The following is a 26,495-nucleotide window of genomic DNA, read 5'->3' as shown; positions in this document are numbered from 1 at the left end:
GGGGAAGGTCACCTCAGATAAACAAACCAGCCAGCTATGGCCAAATAGCCGGGTAGACTGGACTCGACAGCCCTGTAAAGCCACCAGTCTAGGAGAAGGACCACTCCGATATAAAAACACGCTGAAGCCGGATGAGCTGGGCCATGTATGGCGCATAACGACAGCTCAACGCATCAACGCTCATATGACAGACGGACTTTTTATGCAGGAGTGAGGAATATGAATAAGCACGATGTCCACACAAACACTGGAGACAAAGAGATTTGAAAAAGGAAATGAATGTGGGGAAAACATGTATTTTCTTCGTCAAATATGGCTTTTAAGCTTCTGAGTGAGACTGATCCTTTTGATATTCAGTGCAAAAATATAATCATACATTTTCAGTATCATGGTTTAAAAATAAAAAGGTTTGTGCAACACCATTTCTCCCTGACCCAAAAGTACGAAAAACCGAATAATGCAGAAAAAAAACACCATTCACGTATCACACATGTACAGGCAATCCTATTTTGGGGTAACATTCTATACAATAAATTTCTTTTCTGATACCAACAAATAATTTAGTGTGGATATGGATTTGATCATAATACCTAAGATATACACATTAAAATATCCAAATTCACACAATAAAAGCAGTCAAAATTGACAGGATTAATCGATACATAAAATGGTTTTTTTTCCCCATTCATTCATACATTCATCAAATCCAGCTTCACTGACTTATTGTTGTGACTTTGGGATTTGCTAATAATAGCAGGGAACATTTCACAAATTGCAATGTATATTAATTTTCTTCAAAAAAACTCACACAAATCAGCTGCAGATGCAACAACTATTTTACACATTCACTTACGCACATGAATTTAAAACGATGCTTAAATAGCCTAAATCTTTCTCAAGTTCTTGATAAACCCCTCCAGTTTCTGCAGGAAATCTACCCCAAAATGCACCACAAACAATGTTTCCATCAATCCATTCAATGAACGCAAATTCCTTTTTAGAAAATAAAAAGCATCTATTTCAAAAATACAATTCTACACCAACCGATTATGTCTCAACAGATTTTGTATGCGACTTGATCACCACATACAGGGGCGGACGAGGGGGGGGGCACAGGGGGCACGTGCCCCCCCCCCCCCCCCCCCCGAAAAAAAAAAAGAAGAAGAAAAAAAAAAGATTTTTCTATGCTGATTTTATGACCATTTCTAAGTTCAAATGGCACCAGATGGCACCATTTTGCTTCTTTGGGCAAATTTTTTTTCCGGGGGGGCATGCCCCCGGACCCCCCTAGCAAATTCGGGCGCTTCGCGCCCATCACATTCACTTTCGATTCAAAGTGCCCCCCCCCTTACAAAGCAACTGATCCGCCCCTGACATAGAATACACAACCAAGGATAAAGCAGATGCTGAAGAAAGACAGAGGTGGACAGAAAGAAGAGAGAACTTGCCTTTGAAGAATTCTACAAATGCAAAGAAAACAGGAGACACAGAAAGGTAATACAATGAACGCAACTTTAAAACAGCTTGAGAGGTCAATCATGCAATATAAGAATTAAGGAATGTTCGAAACAATTTTGCTTCTACCTAATTTTGCTACTGTTGCTTTATCCCACTTAACAGAACACAGCAACATTCATTCAGTGAAGAATTATAGACAATGAAAATTGTTCCCATTTTTATGGGAAAGTCAATTCATGTGTTCTGGCCCATTACATCATGCTCAATAAAGTGCTCAATTATTGACCAGGTCACTCCTAACAATGCTTAAGTAAATTGACCAGGTTACTCAGAAATTACTTTTGAATTACATTATTCACATGAAATATTATATCTGCAGGCATGATTTGTGATCATTACATCAAAAGTAACAAATGGCCACAAGGGTAACAATAAAAATAAATCCTCATGTGAGTGACATTTTTAACCTTAATTCACATACCGTACTTTCCGGGTTACAAGGCGCTACAGCGCATAAGGCCTTCTTTTTAAACAAAATTGAAATCCAGTCACCCATTGGGCGCAGGGGGCCGATAGGGTGCACCAAAATTAAAAAAGTATACCGGTAACAAACGGTCGAAGAATGAAAATAAGCCGCACATCAAAGGAAGAATACAGAGTGGAAATATGTGTGCTCTGTGTGTGCGGCGAGATCAAAGGCAGGTCCATTGTGATAGCTGGGTTGCCTTGTTTAGACACTGACCTTCTTCCCAGGGGTCAATGACCCAGTTTTTGCTGTGAGAGGTGTTTCCCCTGTCATAGATCTGAGAGAGGAAACACTTCCTGCACCGGGGTCAGTGACCGAGTTTAACCTATGGGGCGGTCTCTTTGATGTCTTGAGAGGAAACTTGGCCAGGGTAGTACCTAGTAGCTGAAACATGCATTATCACAAGTTGTTTGACTGGTACTCAGGCGGTCTCTTTGATTTTTTTTTGTATTTCATACACGGATTAGGCGCTTTGTTATACAAGACGCAGGGGTCAAACTCGAGGAAAAAAGTCGCGCCTTATGACCCGGAAAGTACGGTACTAACTGTCAGAACATGAATACTGCTTCAGGTCACAAAACTCGTTCCCCCTCTTAACAGGTGATCTCATCATGTAAACGTTCAACCAAGGCATATGCTAACTCCTCTTCATAATTCTATTCATCCCATGTATATTATGTAAAATTTAAAGGCATGAGCACAGGAGTACAATGTATTGACAAAAGTCAAGTGAAGGCTAAAAGTCAGACGTAACACAGCCATACCCTCTGTACACAAGGAATATATATATATAGCTGGTTTTTGCACATAAATATATATATAATTAACAGTAATCTGCATTCAGCCTAACTTCTAAGCTCCAGTACTCCATTTGATTCATATCATCATTCAAAAAGCAGGCTTATGCCTTTATTTTTGGTCCTCACACCTTTAAAATTAAATACTATAGTCTCTAGTCATCCCACTCTGCTGCAGGTTTGAGGTAGGAGATGGACACCCAGTCCCCTTACAGGGTTCAGTTTAGAACTGTAGGGTAGGTCCACACACCTTCAGAATCAAATTATTCTGGTCCCTATAATCATCCCACTCTGCTGCGGGTTCCAAGTAGGAGCGGGCACTATAGGAGCTGCTGAGCACCCAGACCCCATACAGGGTTTAGTTTATCCCTTTAGGCTGGGTCCGCACACCTTCGGAATCGAATTACTTTGGTTCCTAATCATCCCACTCTGCTGCAGGTGCAAGGAAGGAGCTAGGCACCCAGCCCTCCTCCCCTCTCAGCCGGACCAGCCACCAATCCTCTTGCTGCCTGTCCAGTACCTCCACCATGTCCCCGAGGGTAATGGCCAGCTCTTCCGCCCCCTCCGCCCTAAAGTCTGCTGTCACCTCAAACTCCACCCCACTGCTTTCCGCCGCTGCTTTAGGAATACTGGGTTGCTGGACGTTGGCCTTTACAGACCATGGAGCTGCTTTTGTCACAGGAGAAGGTTCTGGAGGTTTTGGTATTTCACTGTGCGCTGTTTGGGCCGACCAGGGGGCTGCCTTAGACACTGGGGAAGGTTCCGGACTTCTCACACTGCCCCCACCCCCTCCGGGAGTGTTTCCACCAAAGTTGAGTTTGTTGCCAAGTTCGCTGACAAAGTTTCCTACGCGAGGTTTGCCAGGGCCAGACTCGGAGCTGTGCGTGCTGGGTTTCTGAGAGGGGGCCTGCGGGGTTGTGGGCTTTTTGTCTGGCAGCGAAGGTCTTGTACCACCACTGGAGGAATTCTGTCCGAACCCCATATTCCCCAGCGATGCTGCCATGCTTTGGACCCTGTTCGGTGTAGGTTTATCAGTGCCATCACTCCTGTTGTTGTTGGAATCTGCACTAGGTTTGGGGCCAAAAGTGGGTTTGGATGAAAGCTTTGGTGGACCAGACAGAACTTTTGGAGGTGGGAATTGAGGCTTCACAGCGCTGGCTGGCCTGCTGTCACTTTTAAAAGGTATTGATGGCTTCTGTCCCGCCGTTGGTTTCACACCAAATGTAGGCTTGCCTGGAAGGCCAGGTTTGCTTTGTGAATCTCCAGACCCCCCAAAAGATTTTGCTGGCGGGGTTGGTTTGGGATGATGAAAAGATGGTTTCACAGGTTTCTCTTCCTGCTGAGACTCGAACATGGATCTGAGCACACTTGCCCGGTTAGAAACACTACCAGAAACATCTCGTTCTTCGGGCTTCTTTGGTACACCATGAAAACCTGGCTTTTCACCTGGCTTGCTAGGCAGGCCTGGAGGGCCTGGTCTGTCAGCAAGTTTGTTGGGCAGCCCCGGCTTCTCACTCACTTTGTTAGCCAGCCATGGCGGGCGGGTTTTTTCCGCTGACTTGTTTGGTGTTATCTTGCCTCCAGGCTGACTCGGCAAACCGGCTGGTCCAGGTTTGTCTGCCGGTTTAACTGGCAGACCCGGTGGTGTCGGCTTGCCTCCAGGCTTGTTTGGAAGACCTGGAGGTGTCGGCTTATCACCAGGCTTGTTTGGAAGACCTGGAGGTGTTGGCTTGTCACCTGGTTTGTTCACCAGACTTGGTGGTTTGGATTCAAACTTGGCCATCAAGGCACCAGCAAGGCCAGCTAGTGGCTCTTTCGCTTGCTGTGCATCGGTTTCTTCTGTGGGCTGTTCCTTAGGCTTGGACGGCAATGCTGGAGGTTTGCCAATGGCTTTTGTTGGCAGCTTCGGAGGCCCTGGTACTCCTGGTCTGACGGAAGTTTTGTTTTCGTTTACGCCCTTGAGGCGAGAGTTGAGTGCATTGGTCAAGGCTGCTGAGGGGGGCTGTGTGGGTAGATCATCATCGCTATCCTCACACTCATCGCTCTCTTCTTCCACTGTATTAACCCCTTGACCCGCCGAATTCTGTCAACAACAATGAACAAGTCGCGTAAGGCGAAAATACAATATTTAGTCAAGTAGCTGTCGAACTCACAGAATGAAACTGAACGCAATGCAATTTTTCAGCAAGACCGTATACTCGTAGCATCGTCAGTCCACCGCTCATGGCAAAGGCAATGAAATTGACAAGAAGAGCGGGGTAGTAGTTGCGCTAAGAAGGATAGCACGCTTTTCTGTACCTCTCTTTGTTTTAACTTTCTGAGCGTGTTTTTAATCCAAACATATCATATCTATATGTTTTTGGAATCAGGAACCGACAAGGAATAAGATGAAAGTGTTTTTAAATTGATTTGGACAATTTAATTTTGATAATAATTTTTATATATTTAATTTTCAGAGCTTGTTCTTAATCCGAATATAACATATTTATATGTTTTTGGAATCAGCAAATGATGGAGAATAAGATAAACGTAAATTTGGATCGTTTTATAAATTTTTATTTTTTTTTACAATTTTCAGATTTTTAATGACCAAAGTCATTAATTAATTTTTAAGCCACCAAGCTGAAATGCAATACCGAAGTCCGGGCTTCGTCGAAGATTACTTGACCAAAATTTCAACCAATTTGGTTGAAAAATGAGGGTGTGACAGTGCCGCCTCAACTTTCACGAAAAGCCAGATATGACGTCATCAAAGACATTTATCAAAAAAATGAAAAAAACGTATGGGGATTTCATACCCAGGAACTCTCATGTCAAATTTCATAAAGATTGGTCCAGTAGTTTAGTCTGAATCGCTCTACACACACACACACAGACACACACACACACGCACGCACACACACACGCACATACACCACGACCCTCGTTTCGATTCCCCCTCGATGTGAAAATATTTAGTCAAAACTTGACTAAATATAAAAAGGGTTTAATCTCTACATTCTGACTTAGACCCTAGATTCAACAATGAATTATTTGAGGAAATAAAGAAAGAAGGAAACTTACAATGCAGGAGAGAAGGAAGGAATAAAGAAACACAACATTAACAATATCAATATTCTTTTCTATAATTCAATACAAATTACTCATTGTCTAGGCTACTCAAAACACTGTCTGCATTTTTTTTAATCACTCAGAGTGATGTAATGTAGCTCAATAACTGCGTTTTGGGGCAAGAAACCATTATGTGAATAGAGCTTATACCTGTTTATTACACAGAGGTGTGTGTGCACCGAAAACACAAAGAGTCATGAATACATGAAATGTAAACAAACACATCACATCATCACACACACACACACACACACACACACACACACACACACACACACACACACACACACACACACACACACACACACACAAACACACTCACCAAATGAGTCACCTGTGGCCCTGAAGCAGAAGTCTCTTCCAGGTAAGACTCTGGCACCCATCCTTGGTCCTGTTCCCGCTTCACAAACCACCAGCCACTGGAACTTTTCTCCAGCACCTGATTTTACAAAGCAGAAATTCACAGATTAGCTTAAAAACAAATGCTGCAATTTTCAGTTAAGATTGACATTGTAAAATCTAGGTTCTTTTTGTTAGCCATCGATATAGTCTCTGGTTGGCTTAACCGAGTCACAGAAGTGTATTAGTGCTCTGAATTGAGTTCTGTGAAACTTACTTGGGGACAACGCATACACATGCTCTCTTTGTCTGTCTCTTGCACACACGCATTCACACACACACACACACACACACACACACACACACACACACACACACACACACACACACACACACACACACACACAAGCAAACGTGTTGGCAGATGTTGTAATCCTCGTAGTGTTTACAGCTTTTGCTTTAAAAGTGATCATTACAGAGTTGCATCCCCTGTTTATTTTCTTGAACTCCATTCTCTCTCCTTGGCAAAGTGTCTAGAATCATCCATGCTTGTGTAAACAAACTCACAGTGACAGTCTCTCCAATGGAAAAGCTGATGCCATCCCCGACAGTGTCCTCAAAGTCACACACGGTCATGTAGGTGGATGACCTGACAGGGGGTGTAGTGGGAAGCACGACCATTTTCTGAAAGGTACAAAAGTAGAGTGAAAAACCTTATAAATCATGAGCGTTTTGACAAAATGTACCGACATATGCTGATGCACTGATCAAAAACACTTTTGGAATCTGCCCCAAATGCATGTCTGGCGTTGACAAAGTTAAGTATATAAAAGAAGACGAATCTTAGAAGAGCTATAACAAAACAAAAAAACACACACAAAAAAAACCCAACTAAACTTAAAAAACAAACAAACCACAAAACACATAAAAACAAAAGAATAAATGAAGATCAGCTGACCTTGCAAACTAAGTTTTCTCACTGAACACAATCTGTAAAGGACATTTTCTTGACAATATGACATAACTAAGCCGCACAGACACAGACACCAACACACACGCACACACAACAGAGGAGAGGGAGAAGAAAGACACACAAAACGAGATCAACAAATGCAGACTTAAGGCAGTTAATACTGACAACAATACAATAACCCTTGACAAAACTTTCAACAATTTAAAGAACATTTATTTAATGTTTAAATTCAACCAACCTGGATGGAATTTTGGCGTGGCGGGGGTTTCAAGCTCCCGCCCCTTTCCAAGGATCGCTGCTTCAACAACACCTTGGCGAGGGAGTCTGGCTTAGGTTCTGCCCTGGAATCCAACTTTTTCAACACATCATTCTCCTCATCGTCCCACTCATCGTATTCATCATCATCTCTGGATGCCATTGAAGCACTCGAGGCCCTATTGTCACCTCCTGCCGCAAAATCCCCAGAGAAAATACCAGAGTTACGGGGGCTCGTGGAGCTGGCCAGAAGGTTGGAGACATCGGACAGGTTGCCGATAATCTTGACGCCACTCTGTCGGCTTTTCTCCACCAAGCTTTTAGCGTAAGGGTCGTTGCTCTTTTTCAGGTAGGTGGCGGGTGCATAGCCTTCTCTGCCTTGGTACCTAAACCACCATGGTAAGCGTTATAATATGTGACCCTCCACCACGAAATGAGTCGCATGTCACCTCGCGCGGTTCTGCGCCAGGCTTAATATAAGTCCGGGGAGTGTCTGGTAACAGTGTGAGGGTCACCTTAGTCACAGGCTTATAACTCAAACAGTTTTTGCTCTTTTCTAAAACGGTTTTCACCACTGGATAGAGCATAAAAAACTCTTTAGGAAAATGCAAAAAATATGAACATCATACAAAGGTGACATGCGACTCATTCCACCGTGGTAAGCGTTATAATATAGTGTAGGAAAAAGGTACAGTTGAACCTGTCGATAACGACCACCCAAGGGATTGACCAGAAATGGTCATTATATAGACAGGTGGTCGTTATGGTAAGTTGAAATATATAGAAGAAAAACTCGTCTGGGATCCATGGGAATGGTTGTTGTGGGCAGTTGATCGCTTTTGAGAGGTGGTCGCAAAGGCAGGTTTGACTGTATATAATGGGGCGAAAACAGAGTGAGACAGAGGCAGACAGATGGAAAGAGTGGGAAAGAGTCTTGAAAAGCAAGGTACTAACTTCTGGACCCTTCTTTTTCCGTAAAATTCACAAAGAAGTTTAACTTTAAAATAATTTCAACAAAGTGACTGCAAATTCAGGGTATGTTAGATCTGTAGATGTGATGAGAAAAACAACTCTTGCAAGGTAATCAGAGAAGAGAAGAAAAGAGAGACAGACACAGAGAGAAGCAGGTTGATATAGAGACAGACAGCCTCACAGACAGACAAACACAAAAGTATTCAGATGTCTCTTACTTTACTTTCCACCAGCCATCCATGCTTTTCTCTTCGACTTCAACGATCACTCCCTTTTCCAGAGAGATTTCATCGTCGTTCTGAGCAGTGAATGTCTCAATGCAAATGAACTTCTCTTCTGTAAAGACAGGTGCAAAAATAATCATCATCATTTGGAAAATAATCAATCAAATGGATAATTTAACCCCTAATCCCCTCTCGTTTTCATGAAGCACAGAATGCAAGAGACTGCAACATTTTCTTGGCTTATCTAATGGCAGATTCAGCTTCTGCCACTGGGTATAAATCTGAACCTTGATTAGCAAGAAGTTCTGAGTTACAAAACACACACACACACACACACACACACACACACACACACACACACACACACACACACAGAGTTACAGATACCAATGCAGGCGCGCACGCATGAACACACATGCATATATGCACACACGCACGCACGCGCACACACTCACATTCATACACACACACACACACACACACACACACACATATTAAACTAGTAAACAAATGACTGTACCCACCCTGTCCGTCCCTGACAAAGGAGGCCTGGTTGGCAGCCGTTCCGTCAACCGGCTCCAGGTAGGTACTGGGCACCCAACCTTGCTGCTCCTCTGCATTCACAAACCACCAGCCTGAAACAATTCACCACAGAACATGCATCAACATAGAAGATACCAAGACTCTTTGAGAGATCTATCTTGAATAAGCACTGTAGTGGCAACCCTCGTGTTTGTTTAACCCAATCTTTTTAAATGGTGAAGTAGCAAATAATGAAAGGGAAAATACCTCAGAAAAATGCCCCTCAGATCGCTTTCAAAATTATACCACAAGATTCTGCTTTACACATAATGCTACCAAGCAGGAGGACTGTCTTCACTTTGCAAAAGCTAGTGGCTTGCAGAAAAACATATTGTAAATTATTGTTTAGAAGTTTTCTGTACCAGCTAATACCCTAGTCCAAGAACACTAACTAGTCTATTAAACATTCAATATTCTCTGACAAAGACATACAGGTGACCAAAACAATAGACAAACACAGACACGAAGATCGATTGACAGAAATTTGACACGGACACACAGGCACGCACGCACGCACGCACGCACACACACACACACACGCACGCACGCATGCACTCTACACTGTCACTTCCAGCTTACCGCTTTCACTCTTCTCCGTCACTTCCACGATCATGCCAGCGGTCAGGGTCATCTCCCCCTTTTCCTGTTCGATGTAGTCGGCCACTGCCACATACTGGTCGAGACTCTTGGGGCCGGAGATCTTGTCCACCTTCTTCTCTCCCTTGTTCTTGCTGCTGCCCGAGCGTTTCAGTTTTTGAGATAGTTTGCGTTTCATGTCACCACATTTCTTAGAAAAGGGATCCATTGTTTCTTTCTCCTTTAATTCTGTCTTTGAAATATTCTACTGGGTCTTAAAGCACAGTGCAAATGTTGCTAAATGATTTTACACATCACCATGAGTGATGAAACGCACAAGTCAGGTTTTTATTTGAATTATTTTCACTTTGAAACATAGGCATTCAAGGAAATTATCTTCATTCAGGGATGCATGTATAAACTTCCTTCTACTGAAAGGTTATAAGTCCTGCATGAGTTTATACATGGATTAACTTGATCTTTTGCAAGTACGAGGTTGAACAAAGTTAATCTAAAACAATGTTTATATTTTCTTTTCAAGTAATAAAGGAATTAGACAATGAGTCAGATCACAAATGAAATGTCATGAAAATAAATAAAGAACGAGCATGCACAGAAACACACAGAGTATTTACTGTACTCAATAATCAAATGAATCCAATCATTGTACTTATGAACCGAAAAGAAGACAACCAACCAACCAACCAAACAAACAAACAAACAAATGTATGAAGTAAAGCATTTAGAAACCATAATACCCCACCCCAAATATGCATGATTTAAGCATTCAAATCACAGTTTTTTAAGATATATTTTTAACTGGTATCCCTCCCATTTCACAATTAGCATAATCATTCTTTTTCCAGTGGCAGCTGAAGTCACACTTGACCTGGCATTTAAAAATAAAATTGTATGACACTGCTATCAGTCATTCAGACTGTAAAAATAACCACACCAACAACAAACAACAAATAGAAATAAAAAAATCCAAAAGATTAATCAATAACCACAGCACTGTACCAGGAAAGAGGAAAAATTTTCACCGTCTGTTATACCTGATATTCAACAATTAAAACACAAGGAAAAACTGAGAGGGCTACTATTGTTGCATAAATGTTATCTGACAAACAACACCCCCTGAACCCCACCGCTGTCTAAATGTTTTCATTGCAAATCTGGATCTGGATCTGGATAACCCGCCTGGGTTGGTGGTTGGCGGGTGCGCCACAGAAGCCGACGACGACTATCAACGTGACGTTTTTTGGGTGTGCGCATCTAAAAGAGTCTTAAAAGTTCACTGTACACAAGGTGGATATAGTGTACAACTCCAGCTGGTCTTCTTGCTGCTGTACTTGCGGTTTTAGTCCGTTTGCCCTAGAATGTAGGCTTTTCAAGCACAGTTAAAAAATGCTATGTTACAATGTTAAAAACTGGATAAAAACTACTGAGGCTCTCACACTGGTTTCTGCCCCCCTAACGCCGATGAGAAGGCGCTGGGCGTGGTCAGGGTGACAAGCAAAAAAAGCTAAATAACTAATGGTACTAAATATCTGACAAACATTGTGACCGTGACTCTTCCTTGTTATCCCCCCTCACCCTATTTTTCCTTCAGCAATTAAATGAGCATGCTAGTCCAAAAACTGTCTCAAATCACTCCAAGAGATGTAACGTACAGTTTGTGTGGGGTTGGGAATGATGACACCAAACACCAGGAATACACCTTTAAATAAGTGTTTGAACATTCATTTTCTCAAATATTAAATCCTGTGTCTGGGTGCCCCCATTTAAGACTTTAAAAAATCAGAGAAAATGAGGTCTTTAAAATGTGGGAGTCTTAAAATGGACTTATTTTTACACAGGCTGTGAGTACGCACCAAAAAATCAGAGAAAATGAGGTCTTTAAAATGTGGGAGTCTTAAAATGGACTTATTTTTACACAGGCTGTGAGTACGCACCAAAAAATCAGAGAAAATGAGGTCTTTAAAATGTGGGAGTCTTAAAATGGACATAATTTTACACAGGGTGTGAGTAAGCACCAAAAAATCAGAAAAAGTAGTAAAGGGGGTAAGTCTTAAATTGGGGGGTCTTATAAGGGGGCTACACAGTAGTCTAATTTCCAGACTATAAATTTTCCATGCGCATGTACTCTTGTCTGTTTTTGCAATATCCTACTTTTTCACCCGTGTCCGACAGCAGTGGAACTTGTTCATATTTTCTAGATAACAGATTTGAATTCCTTAAAATCAATAAAAAAAAAAAAAACACCACATTTAACAAAATAAAAAAACAACAGGTTTTATCTGCTAGATGTATGCATACCTGCCTACACTAAATAAAATATAACGATGAACTGAACTGGGACTCTGACATTTTCTTTCTTTATTTGGTGTTTAACGTCGTTTTCAACCATTCAAGGTTATATCGCGATGGGGAAAGGGGGGAGATGGGATAGGGGAAATGGGGGAGATGGGATAGAGCCACTTGTTAATTGTTTCTTGTTCACAAAAGCACTAATCAAAAAATTGTTCCAGGGGCTTGCAACGTAGTACAATATATGACCTTACTGGGAGAATGCAAGTTTCCAGTACATAAAGGACTTAACATTTCTTACATACTGCTTGACTAAAATCTTTACAAACATTGACTATATTCTATACAAGAAACACTTAACAAGGGTAAAAGGAGAAACAGAATCCGTTAGTCGCCTCTTAATACGACATGCTGGACAGCATCGGGTATATTCTTTCTCGTCCCAACCAATATGGGACTCCCCCTAACCCGCGGGGGGTACTCTGACACTGAAGAATATTAATTCCAATTCATTTCATTAATTAATTAGCATCAAGTTATGGGGCATGTACAGTATTCACAGCAAATGTCTTCTGGACTTCATAAGATCAAATTCGACAGAAATTTTCTTTTGAATGTCTTAGATAGTATCATTCTATACACAAAACAAAGGCCCATGGGTGTTTTTTTTAATCTCCCTTGACACACATCGATAACACTTAACAGAAGGAAAAAAGTTAACATTATGGTGAGTCACATTCACCAGTTCATTGTGATAATAAAAGGGATCTTTTATTTAAGAAAAAAACAGGAAGTTCTTGAACAAAACATAAAATATGAAGAAGAACAAAAATGACCATCACGCAAAAAATGAACCATTAAAACTCAACTACGCAAACACAGCAGGACTAAGACTGTGCTACTTTGCAGTGTCATAAAAACAAACTGTGCATTGTAAAGAAAAATAAACAGAACACCAACGGCCAGACGTTAAAATAAACTTGAAATATTTGGGCCTGTTTTATTTGGCCTGCTGATCTCTACAAATTGAACTTCCTCTGAATGTGCTAGCAATTTGAATTAAATAACCACTCTTCAATTTAAGTCTTCCCCAAGGACTACTACAAGTAGTAGTCCTTGGTCTTCCCTCATATTGTACATTTTTTTGAATTAGTTGTTTTTATACTATGCAGACTGTGTGTAAATGTTATACCATAGCCGTTTTGACTTCCTGAGATTGTGCAAAACTGTGAATTATTTTGGCTGCTTATTCTACCAACACAATCTGCTTGATATTCTTACAAACAAAATGGAAATATATATTCAATGCAATTCTCTAATGAAAATCTCAAACCTACACTGATGTCAAAGCTAGTTGTTTATTATAGCGATGGAGAGGAAGCTTTTGTCAATGAAAATACTTAAAATGTATCAAATATGTGACCCTCCACCACGAAATGAGTCGCATGTCACCTCGCGCGGTTCTGCGCTAGGCTTAATATAAGTCCGGGGGGTGTCTAGTAACAGTGTGAGGGTCACCATAGTCACAGGCTTATAACTCAAAAAGTGTTCACTCTTTTCTAAAACGGTTTTCACCACTGGATAGAGAATAACAAACTCTTTAAGAAAATGTAAAAATATGAAAATCATGAAAAGGTGACATGCGACTCATTCCGTGGTGGAGGGTCACATATGTGCTCGGTCTCTTTAATTTTGCTTTACTGTTACTTTACTGTTACTTTACTGCCTCTGTTTCAATTGTAACCTTAAAATATCAGAATTGCATCATCAAATCTATAGCTCTGCTTTGACTGAAAATGGAGAAGACTTTACCACACGAAACACCTTCGTCACAGAACATGCACACAAATCAGTCATTAGATTCAACAACTGCGCATTAAGTCACTTCTGGTTATTAATCCAAGTACATTTCACATGTTTCTGCAAACACTCAAACGCAGTAAGCAGCACTTCTAAAAAGTGCATAGGCCATGGCAGCTGTAGCAATCGCACAAAGTTAATGGATGGCAGTTAAACGACGGAGTTGTAAGTCATAGCATGTAGATGTGTCACAAGGGAAGGATCTGTTTCAGGACAAAGTGCTGATTTCCTGCCATCTTCGCACTCCGGCTTATCAAATACACAGCCACCAATGAATCGGCAATGAAATCATAGAATCATGCATGCATGTGTAATAGCTTTAAGTATACAGTGGAACCCCATTTTAAGCCCCCTCTATTTCAGACTACCACCCTTTTAAGACATTGCTTTTTTAGATTTTCCGTTTATGACCTTCGTAAATTTGCCTCTATTTAAAGACTACCTGATTCTTTTTAAGACACAATGTTCTCGGATTTTGGAGTTTTAAAAGGGGTTTCCACTGTATTCGTTTCAATTAATCAATCAATATGAGGCTTATATCGCGCGTATTCCGTGGGTACAGTTCTAAGCGCAGGGATTTATTTTTTAATTTTTTAAATTTTTATTTTATGCAATTTATATCGCGCACATATTCAAGGCGCAGGGATTTATTTATGCCGTGTGAGATGGAATTTTTTTTACACAATACATCACGCATTCACATCGGCCAGCAGATCGCAGCCATTTTGGCGCATATCCTACTTTTCACGGCCTATTATTCCAAGTCACACAGGTATTTTGGTGGACATTTTTATCTATTCGTTTGGGTCAATGATCATGGGTAAAGTCGCAATCCCTGAACGTTAGTCACGATTAAATTACCCTTTTAACACAGTAACTTACAAAAAGACAAGGAGGTTGGGATGTATGTTTACTTCCAACACGAGTGTAATAAATGACGATGTTTAATTAAAGAAACACCTGACAGGCTATTGTTTATTTGATCTGAACATAAAGAATTCCTTTGGTTACATTCCTGCTGCCTTCAACAAATTAGAGTTACTATCAGTTCCATCAAAGATGTAATGTTATCTCTTGTGTTCTGTCTTCATCTTTTCAGTTAATCTGATCTTCACAAGGAGTAAATGACCTGAACGTATGTTTGATTACATGTATTCACAATTATGAAACACTGTTTCCAGTTAGTTTCTTTTAATAATGGGTTGGCCAATGCAAAAGCAGCAATAACTAAATAAAAAAAGTAAGTTTAAAATGACCATGTAGCCATGAGTTAGTGATGGTTTTTGCGCAAAATAAATCAGAAGATAAAGCAATATCACACACTTATCAACAGTTTACTAGATTTTGCATGTTTAAATGTCCGACTGTCACATCAAACAAAAGACCTATTATTATTGTTTGAAAAATAAAATAAGAAGAAAAGACTAACGCAGGAATACATACTGCACTGGAATTCAATAAAAATGTAACTGTATGCAAGTCATTTGAGCTCTTTAAAACCAAAATTATTATCAAAGCCACACTCTTGAAAAAAGTACCACAAAAGCAACTTCAAATCTCAAAATCTGTGGAAAAATTAAAAACACTGAAAACCAGGCCAACAAAAAGTGCAAAAGAAAAGAAGGTCATGCATGCCTTAAAACTCACCCTAGTATACCAAGAGAAAAACGCCGCTCATTTCTGATATGGATTAGACCACAGAATGTGAGCAAGTTAAGAATAAAAGATTCCTCTACTACTCGTGCTACATAATTATTGAAGTAAGAGTTCTCCAAAAATTCAGTATGTTCAAAGATACACTAATTGTATGCAGACCACAGACATGTTAAACAGTATTGCTGCTGAAACATTTTGCTACAGCTTTCTTGTGTGTGAACGTTCTGTTTTATTATGGAGAGTATGTCCCAGGGTGTTTGAAATACCATTACAAAATCTTCTAGAGCGATTCCAGTTAAAAAACAAAATCATTTATGTACATGCTTTTCAAGCTTTCTTGCATGTGTAGTATTGGTACCCTGTGATGAAAGAACGTACACTCAGGTGACTAGTGAGAAGCTGATGATCCCTAAATCGCAGGTGTATCCTCTTAAAAGGGATAATTCTGTTATGACAACAAAGGAAAATAGATGGCGTCCTTCACTGCAAGGTTCTCTCATCAGAGGACTTTACACTGCATATAGGACTGTACATGATTTTCAGTAACAGATATTATCACATTCAAATAAAAAGATCGAGTAGCTTACGGTTCTTCTTTGGGAGGGTCAAGGTCTTCTGGCTCTACTTCAAAGAATGCCAGTACTTCGTCGCACTGGGAAATGTGATGAGGCAATGCCAGGACACTCTGGTAACACAAAGAGAAATACGTCTTGTACTGTAATGACATAAAAACAAATAAACAAACAAATAAAAAAAAAATAAAAAAAATGAAATAGAAGAAAAAGGTTGGAGAACAGCTGGACAACATAAGAATATCTGAAAGTTGGCCAGTGACCAGGGCTATGCCATTGTGTGTGTGGACGGGGGAGAGGGGAGGCGGGGCAGGCAAACTCACTGATGACATTTTTTTCTCAGATATTTTTGCAAGGGGCACATTGATTGCATCAGCCTGCCAAACGGTTGTGTGACGTGTCTAGTGTGTTGGCGAAGTGTCTTGTGCTTGTCACTTCTCGCTTTCAGCCCTCACCGCTGGCTAGCACCGTCTGTCCTTTTTAGGACAATGCGAAAAGAGAGCAGAATGGGTCAGCCTCTCCTGCCAGTACAATAACCTCTCCACAACAAGCCCTATGTTGTGCCTCCATCGCGGCGACAGGCGTAAACTGGGTACCGCAAGGCCCCAGGCTAGACTACAAGGACTCGGAGGAGGTTGGCCCCTAGACGTGCGGCATGCGGGCCCACCGGTGTGTGGAAACGCCCAGGTGCCCACGAACCAACCTCCAGCTATGGGTCAAATAGCCGGGCAGGATAGGCTCGTCAACCCTGGCAGGCAGCTATCCTAAGAGAAGACCACTCTGAATTCAAAACAAGGGTAGAGGAGGCTCATCATCCATGGAAGGAAACTCGTCTAGGAGAAGGAAAACTCCGAAATGAAACCCACGCAGTCCCTCGAAGACGGAACGGCACTGGCCTTTTTTAGGCGGGGAGCAGACCGGGTGCCTACGCTACCCTCGACAAATGGTTGTGTCATCAAAAACCGTCGTACGAAGAAGAAGAAGAAGATTGCATCAAACACTTAGGATAAGGAAGCTCAGGAAAGCACAGTTTTCACAAAAAGGAGAGCTTGCACAATGAAGAATAAAGTCTTCAGCACATGCAAACATCTGCTGAGAATTCGAACACACATAACAACACATATATGTGCGCACATAAGTGCACACATATGTGCACATATGTGTGCATATATGTGTGTGTGTGTGTTTGTGTGTGTGATTGTGTGTGTGCATTCGTGTTTACTGAGGCTGAGTCAATGCCAAGAGCTTCCTAAATTTTGGGCTTCTGGAAAAAAAGTCTTTCTTTCTTTCTTTCTTTATTTGGTGTTTAACGTCGTTTTCAACCACGAAGGTTATATCGCGACGAGGGAAAGAGGGGAGATGGGATAGGGGAAAGATGGGATAGAGCCACTTGTTAAGTGTTTCTTGTTCATAAAAGCACTAATAAAAAAATTGCTCCAGGGGCTTGCAACGTAGTACAATATATGACCTTACTGGGAGAATGCAAGTTTCCAGTACAAAGGACTAAAGATTTCTTACATACTGCTTGACTAAAATCTTTACAAACATTGACTATATTCTATACAAGAACCACTTAACAAGGGTAAAAGGAGAAACAGAATCCGTTAGTCGCCTCTTACGACATGCGGGGTGCAGAGAAATAAGGATGTGAAAAAGAAGACTTTTGGTAAGTGAAATAAAGGTGATGGATCCAGTCAGGTAGAAATAAGACAACAAGAAAAGAATTGGAAAACTGCAGGGAATAGTAAGGAGAGTTTTCTTGGAAGGAAATATAGGTGAAAGGACTGGTAAGGCAGAAATAAGACAAAAGAAGAGAAGTAAAGGGGTGGGGTAGCTCTGTTTAAACGCTCCCGCCGCGTGAAGGCCACCCCATGGGAGCAAAAAAAAAGTCTGCACCCCTAGATTTTACCATACTGGATTTAGGTATGTGACAGGAACAACTCTATTAAAAGAACCTTTGCACAGTTTTCATTGACTATGACCTGGTCCTTTAAAAGCCTTTTGGTTCCCAAACATTTTGCCTCTTTTTCAGACTTCTAAAATTTAGTCAACCTAGTCCAGATAGAGAAGGAATACTCACTTTGCAGTAGGCATCAATCTCACTCAGCCGTTTCATTGCCACGTCTCTGACTTGACTTCGACCAAAGAAGATTTTTCCTGATGACCAAGACAACATATTTTCTTTTCAGTACATGTGCAAACTACTCAATCAAATTCTGTCAAACATGAAGAAATGAACATTTTATATCAACAAAACAATTGTAAAAAGCAAACAAATTGTGTGAACAATAAAGAAAAACCTGTTATAACCTCAATACAAACACTAATTTTTCACAGAAGAGATCTGTTCCATCGTAGTTAATATCACGAGTCATTAAAAAACAAATAATTCCTCCAGCCCAACAGTATTTTCAACAAAGATGGAAAGGAGAGAGAAAAAACCTAAGAAAAAAAAACAAGTTGCGTGAAACAATATCAAAACGAACCTGACAGCCTGAAAATAAAAGATCGAGACTGCAAACATGAGATCAATAATCACACAGACTAGTAAAGCTTGGCTAGCTGAAACCTGAAGACTGAGACAGACTGATCAAGCTACTCTAAATTGTGAAGCATGCAAAGATAGGACTGTTTTTCTTTAATTTTGAGCACCGTCAGTTTTAAGAGTGAACGTTTATACATATTCTGGGATTCAAGAAACAATAAATTCAATGCAATGCGATAATGTTGGAATCTGTTGTTAAAATTCCAATTTAAAAATTAGATTAGATTTTTGTTAAATCTTCATGATCAGTACTGCACTTTTTATGGCTGCAAACCCAACTCTGAAAAGAACAAGTCGCGTAAGGCGAAAATACAATATTTAGTCAAGTAGCTGTCGAACTCACAGAACACGTGGAATTGACAAGAAGAGCGGGGTATTCGTTGCGCTGAGAAGGATAGCACGCTTTTCTGTACCTCTCTTTGTTTTAACTTTCTGAGCGTGTTTTTAATCCAAACATATCATATCTATATATTTTTGGAATCAGGAACCGACAAGGAATAAGATGAAAGTGTTTTTAAATTGATTTCGAAAAAAAAAATGTGATAATAATTTTTATATATTTAATTTTCAGAGCTTGTTTTTAATCCGAATATAACATATTTATATGTTTTTGGAATCAGCAAATGATGGAGAATAAGATAAACGTAAATTTGGATCGTTTTATAAATTTTTATTTTTTTTTACAATTTTCCGATTTTTAATGACCAAAGTCATTAATTAATTTTTAAGCCACCAAGCTGAAATGCAATACCGAACCCCGGGCTTCGTTGAAGAGTACTTGACCAAAATTTCAACCAATTTGGTTGAAAAATGAGGGCGTGACAGTGCCGCCTCAACTTTCACGAAAAGCCGGATATGACGTCATCAAAGACATTTATCAAAAAAATGAAAAAAACGTTCGGGGATTTCATACCCAGGAACTCTCATGTCAAATTTCATAAAGATCGGTCCAGTAGTTTAGTCTGAATCGCTCTACACACACACACACACACACACACACACGCACGCACACACATACGCACATACACCACGACCCTCGTTTCGATTCCCCCTCGATGTTAAAATATTTAGTCAAAACTTGACTAAATATAAAAAAGAAAAGAAACAAAGTTGCATACAGTGGAACCCCCCTTTTCAGACCTACCCAAATCTGAGAAAATTGGGTCTTAAAAAGGAGGGAGTCTCAAAATGGAGGTATAACTTTCTTTCTTTATTTGGTGTTTAACGTCGTTAATTCAACCACGAAGGTTATATCGCAACGGGGAAAGGGGGGGAGATGGGATAGAGCCACTTGTCAATTGTTTCTTGTTCACAAAAGCACTAATCAAAAATTTGCTCCAGGGGCTTGCAACGACAGTTCAATTATTACCTTACTGGGAGAATGCAAGTTTCCAGTACAAAGAACTTAACATTTCTTACATACTGCTTGACTAAAATCTTTACAAACATTGACTATATTCTATACAAGAAACCCTTAACAAGGGTAAAAGGAGAAACAGAATCCGTTAGTCGCCTCTTACGACATGCTGGGGAGCATCGGGTAAATTCTTCCCCCTAACCCGCGGGGGGTAGGTTATAAATAGAAAATCTAAAACAAAAATAGGTCTTAAAAGGGGGAAGTCTTAAATTGAGGGGTCTTAAAAGGGGCGTTCCACAACACTGATAAATACGGCACCGAAGAATAATGTACGTAGTGTACTTTGCATATTTGTGCCTACAATTCCAAACTTCTTACCAGGTAGAAACGGTATTAAACGCAAAGTTGGGTCCACACTGCCAGCTTCTATGGGAAACTTGTCCAGCAGTTGAGTCTGAAATCACACACACAGACACAATTACAGTGATTCACCAATTAGCACTATTCATTACAAGTAGGTAAGTCCAAAAAGAAAAATATGTCTGTTTCCGGTAACATCGCCGAAAAAAATAGGGTCGGTCGGTCGTTTTTTTAAATTATTTTTTTTAACCTTTTTCTTACGTTTTGTTACCATCTTTTTACGTTTTTTAAAAAATATTTTTTAAACGCTTGCTTAGTTTACTTACAATTATTTAGCACATGTTTTTGACCTTGATATATTGCAACTAAATAAAGTATACTTGACTTCATATTTTTATTTATTTTTCTATTTTTTGTGTGTGTGTGCGAAAAGCGAAAAAAACACTTTAGTGTCGGCGCTTAAAAATAGGGTCGGTCTGGTTACCGGAAACAGACATATTTTTCTTTTTGGCCTAACTTAATTTGATGGTCGTGAAAGCACTTCAAATGATCTATTGTAAATAAGATTAATCAAGAAAGGCAAACATTGACACTGGAACAGCTCCTGAAAAAAATGATGCTGTGTTAAAAAGCACTTTGATTCTGGACAGGAAATCTAAAGTGCTTGCGATTCAAAGTAATGATTCATGTCAGTGACTCTCTCAGTCACAGCGATTTCAATTACTAATTGTCACATCATAACGTCAGCTCTGAGTGTGTGTTTGTGTGTGTGTTTGTGTGTGTGTGTGTGTGTGTGTGTGTGTGTGTGTGTGTGTGTGTGTGTGTGTGTGTGTGCATGCGTGCGTGTGTGTATGTCTGTGTGTGTATGCGGGTGTGCATGAAATATACTATGCAAGTACATGTGTATACCTGCATTTGTGTTAGTGTTTGTGAGCACATCTGCGTTAACATTGTTATTTGTATCTGCACGTCTTTATCAAACTTAGTATTTTTTCCTTGTCACAGGTCTTGTACAGTTGTAGTGTCTGGAAATTGTCATGCTTTAATTTTTTTTAAATTTCTTAGTGCTGATTCAATTCAGTCTTAGCTTGCACAGTCTTTCTTTATTTGGTGTTTAACGTCGTTTCCAACCACGAAGGTTATGTTATATCACGACAAGGAAAGGGGGGGGAGATGGGATAGAGCCACTTGTTAATTGTTTCTTGTTCACAAAAGCACTAATCAAAAAATTGCTCCAGGGGCTTGCAACGTAGTACAATATATTACCTTACTGGGAGAATGCAAGTTTCCAGTACAAAGGACTTAACATTTCTTACATACTGCTTGACTAAAAATCTGTACAAACATTGACTATATTCTATACAAGAACCACTTAACAAGGGTAAAAGGAGAAACAGAATCCGTTATAGTCGCCTCTTACGACATGCTGGGGAGCATCGGGTAAATTCTTCCCCCTAACCCGCGGGGGGTAATATCTTAGTGCTGATTCAATTCAGTCTTAGCTTGCACAGTACTGTATTCCAAATTACACAAGGATAAGGCCAAAAAAAAAGTCTGTTTACGGTAACATAGGCCAAAAAAATAGGGTCGGTAAGTCGGGATTTTTTTTTTCTTCAAAAAAACCATATTTTTACGTTATTTTGCAAAAAAACAAGATTTTTTTTTTTTCCCCAAATGCCAAAAAAAAGTCTAGGGTCGCACGAAAAAAATAGGGTCGGTCGGGTTACCGTAAACAGACTAAATTTTTTTTTTTGGCCTAACACTTCAGAGCACCAGTCTTTGTGTGCATGAGCAGGGACATATTTCCACAATCATCAGAGTCACAATACACTACACTTAAAAATGTCCTCTGGGTTTTACCACTTGAAATCTCAATCTTCTTTGGTATCAAAGAAAGTATGTACAGCCTAAACCTGTGTCTGTGTGCGTGAAACCCCATAGTGACTCTCTTCTTTCACCAAAGCATGAGAGTAAAACTGTGAGTCATCTGTCTTTTAATAGGTGAAGACTGACATAAACATTTATGGGCCGGTTATGCACCGACAGGATTTCCCAGCCCAGCTTTCAAACACAGGAAAAAGTGTGTGACATTATCTTTTCTTCCCAAATAAAGAATGCTTCTGTCTGCACAACCATAAAGAACAGCATTTTGAATTCAATTGTCACAAACTTTGCCAAAGGAACTTGAGGGGACCGACTTGTTATTTAAGCAAAGTACAGACTGGTTGCAATTTGTTCATATGCTTTGGTGTTAATTCTGCTGCTGTTTTGCTTTTTTTTGGTCACTATATGGCCCCTGTTTTGTTGTTGTTGTTGTTTGTTTCTTATGTTACCATAACGCATACTTCATGCGAAAAAAAATGTTCATGAACAACATACTTCCTGTCTTACTTAATTAGTGCACTCATGTCATGTACTGACTTGAAAGACGAGCATTGTTTATGAAAAAGAGATTGCAACCTAGTTTTGCTGTTTGGCACATGTGGGATGTGCAGTGATAATTCCTGAAATGTTTAAATCGTTAACTTCATGTTTTTTCTTGTGATAGTATTATTCACCATTGCTTTCCTGCAGCTGGGACAGATTTTGTTTTAAAATCTAACATGCGTCCGGCCGCTAGGTAACCCCAATTAAGAGCTAATTAATTCACTCTGTGTGTTTTCCCCCCTCTCCTCTCTCTGCAATTTGTAATAATGGTAACTGCATGCCCACAACTGTATGAATAATCTTACTATGCAGTAACCAACAAGGAAGATAAAAGTTACAAATGATTAATCAGAAATGTATTAGATGTGTCAATATAGCACGTTCAAATGAAATCTTTCATTCACCCATATAAAGCTCAAAGAAAACGGATCACATATATATACATACATAATAAGACGGTGCTAGCTGCTAGCTTAGTCTTAATTGCAAAACATCACAGAATGAGTCAAAGGCCCTTCTATGTTGCAGAAATGTATTAAAAGTAAAACTATTATGCAGTTAGTGTTGAGTGCAAGATTATGCATTATCATACATTCTGACCAATTCCGATGAAAGTTCATCTCAAACTGCATGCACTGCGGCACAAGTATGACACAGATATTATAATGACAGTACCCTGTGTGCTGAATAACAAGTTGTTTACCTGAAGGTCGAAGAAACGACTGTAACGGCGATACACAACCATGCTGCTGTTGTCTGACCATTTCACCACTATCACATATACCTGTACAAACAAATGATAAACTACTTTAAACAGTGCACCAATAACAAAGAATTAGAGGGGAGAAAGAAAGATACAGATAAAAACAAAACACTAACAAATCCCAAAACAGAAATCATTTAAAATGAGATTTTGAATGTATTATTGATGGATCAGCACTATAATAGATCAAGCAATGATAGAATGCATAATGCATCCATGCATAACTATAGCAACTTGATGCCATTCATTTTAACACAAGCTACTTTTTCACAACATGATAAATGATTTCCATTTAACTCAATAACTGTCACAATGCAGACCTTCAACCCCAATCAAACAATAACATGGAATCTGCAAATAAGTGCCATTAACTACATGTATATGAGTATGACATATGAATCCTTTGAATTAGAAAGAAATTTGTTGTTGTTGGGATTATATGCTGAAGTCCTGGTCAACACACACACACACACACGCGTATGAACGCATACGCACACACACACTCCCCACTGACACACACTCGCCTGCAAAAACGCTAGCACACACACACGCATGCCGGCATGATCGCGTATGAACGTGTACGCATCCCCCCCCCCCCCCTCCACTGACACACACTCGCCTGCACACACGGAAACACAAACACAAATACTCGCGCGAGCGCTTTCGCATACCAAACAAAGGGACAGACAGACAGACATAAACAGAAAAAGAAGCAGCAAACACACAGATAAAGAACCATGCAAATACTCTTTCTCCCGTTTTCGTTCATACATAAGATCATACGCACTGACATGCATGCACGCGCGCACACAAATACACACACTGTCAAACACAGGTCTACACAAAAATGCAAAAAGAAGGACACATTCTTGGTTAGCCTCAAGTGACCGAGACTTGTCCAGCTAAAGCTTAGCGCTCGACAATGACGCCACAAACATGACGCAGCGAAAGACAGTGACGTAATAAATTGCCGACATAGTCAGGAGACGTGGGCCAATTTGGCCAGCCTAGACTGGCAGGATCCTCGATGGTTCACAGGATGTCTACTGTTAATCGCCGTTTTTAACCCCTTCACTGCCCACCCCGTATGTAATACGTGGTCATTTTCGGTTTGTCCTACGCCCATAACCGTATCTCATACGTGGGATTTGTGTCAACAACATTTCAGGACATTTCTGAAAACTAAATGGGAGGTAACCACTGTCCAAGTACTTGTAGGGGTTCTAAACACATTTCTTTCCCATAGACCGTTCGGATAATGCTGTTATACTGTGGCAGTGAAGGGGTTAACGACGCCTTTCTGGTTTAGTTTTCCATAAGTACCCTATCACCGAGTCAAGTGGCAAAGAATATACCCTGAAATTCCCGTCTCAGTCGGTGCTGTCATTTCGGAGCCTTTAGTCATCATACCACAGACAGACATGCAGACACACAGAAACGAGCTTTATAAGTTAGATTATTACCATGTATGTTAAACATTAAACTCCAAAGTTTCTGTTGATGAAGAGGATTATTTAACAGGAAATTCATTTTTTCAGGATGCAGGAATTATATAGTGCTCACTAACTCAGAGTTGTTACACCACTATAATGATAACACTAACAGGAAATAACCTTTCACCAAACTGCAAACAGCTTAAGTGATCATACATCAGGCAACTAGCAAAACCAAAGAAAGCTTACTAGTTATAGTGTGTAAAAAGCAAGATCTAACCAGTACACTATCTGTTCACAATCTGTGCTAAATTTTGAAAATAAATATTTACTACAATCAACATTTGACATGATATAGCATGATCAACTGATGATATCTAGTTAAGCCAAAAATAACAACATGTATCAACTATCATTGTATGTGAATTATAGCTAGAGGGAGAAATCCAAAAACTGCGTTAATTCAAAACAAGGCACACAGATCCTCACACTCCAATAAAAGCAACCAGTTTGTAGAGATTCCTTCAAAACAAGGCATACTTCCTTGAGCACATTCAGACAAAGTAAAAACATTTTGTTTTAAAAAGCAACAAGGTTGTACTGTACATGAGTGTACTGTAATCATTCTCGATTAGTCTTTAAAAACTGTGGAATGTTTGGCTGTAAAATATACTAACATATCTATGTATGTGTATATATGTATACAGGCAAACGTACGTACACACACACACACGCACACGTACAGTGACACTGACAGTAACACACACACACACACACACACACACACACACAGGAAACATACGGACACGCGAACACGCGCATAAAAAGGACACACATGAAAAACAACCACTGATTCTGATCTTGATGTGCACTTCATTACAAAGCTTTTGAATTCTAGTTTCACTTTGAAGTTTCACACACCAGCAGAACACAAACAACCACACAAGAAAAATACATGTAGCAGACAGCATTACTTACGTAATGTTTACTGGGAACTCTCCTCTTCTCCGCGTCCACGACCTGAATATCAACTATCGTCTTCGTCATCTTATCATCATCTGCCGAGGGAAAGCCCACGAAGCCTTACAGTTAAAACGCTCTGAAAGGAAATTACGGCGAAGACACTGGCAGCAGGCTACAAAAGAGCAAAACACATTTACTTCCGGAAACTTCAAGACACGTGACCACACATTGCGTTGATGACTCAATGTGGACACTGAGTTAGGACTACCCATAAACTGATTGCGTCACAACCACAGGTACCAAAATAACCAGTTTCCCTGAAATGAATCACGTCTTTTGTATTTTATCATGCTCTGGTTCAATTGGGATATAGTGCTGAAAACAATTATTAAGAAAGCAAATAAGTAGTACAAAACACACACTCGTACACACACAC

General features: G+C 40.0%; 1 protein-coding gene across 3 annotated transcripts; it reads right to left on the bottom strand.

Annotated features, from left to right (window-relative positions):
- Positions 1-276: 276 nt before the first annotated feature.
- On the bottom strand, positions 277-26,256 carry LOC138982565 (SH3 and PX domain-containing protein 2B-like). 3 transcript variants are annotated; one of them, XM_070355887.1, is made up of 12 exons: positions 26,075-26,256; positions 23,604-23,684; positions 20,492-20,567; positions 18,292-18,368; positions 16,227-16,324; positions 9,817-9,971; positions 9,180-9,290; positions 8,650-8,767; positions 7,443-7,845; positions 6,799-6,915; positions 6,215-6,331; positions 277-4,864 (listed from the first exon to the last, which is right to left on the bottom strand). In XM_070355887.1, the coding sequence occupies exons 1-12, from the start codon at positions 26,141-26,143 to the stop codon at positions 3,197-3,199; spliced, it is 3,090 nt and encodes a 1,029-aa protein (XP_070211988.1). In that variant the 5' UTR covers positions 26,144-26,256; the 3' UTR covers positions 277-3,196. The 3 variants fall into 3 exon arrangements, with proteins under 3 accessions (XP_070211988.1, XP_070211990.1, XP_070211989.1); XM_070355889.1 differs by having other exon boundaries at positions 6,227-6,331; XM_070355888.1 differs by having other exon boundaries at positions 9,817-9,968.
- Positions 26,257-26,495: the final 239 nt, after the last annotated feature.

This window comes from Littorina saxatilis, linkage group LG12, assembly GCF_037325665.1.
Source record: "Littorina saxatilis isolate snail1 linkage group LG12, US_GU_Lsax_2.0, whole genome shotgun sequence".
Classification (NCBI taxonomy): Eukaryota; Metazoa; Mollusca; class Gastropoda; order Littorinimorpha; family Littorinidae; genus Littorina; species Littorina saxatilis.
This window is presented reverse-complemented; position numbering and strand designations above follow the sequence as displayed.

Excerpts from the sequence above, each read along its gene's own strand:
- LOC138982565 (XM_070355887.1), bottom strand. The coding sequence starts at position 26,143 with ATGACGAAGACGATAGTTGATATTCAGGTCGTGGACGCGGAGAAGAGG. Across the intron at positions 20,568-23,603 it reads GTCGTTTCTTCGACCTTCAG|ACTCAACTGCTGGACAAGTT; the intron begins GTAAACAACTTG and ends GTGTGATTTCAG. Across the intron at positions 18,369-20,491 it reads TTTAATACCGTTTCTACCTG|GAAAAATCTTCTTTGGTCGA; the intron begins GTAAGAAGTTTG and ends CTTGGTCATCAG.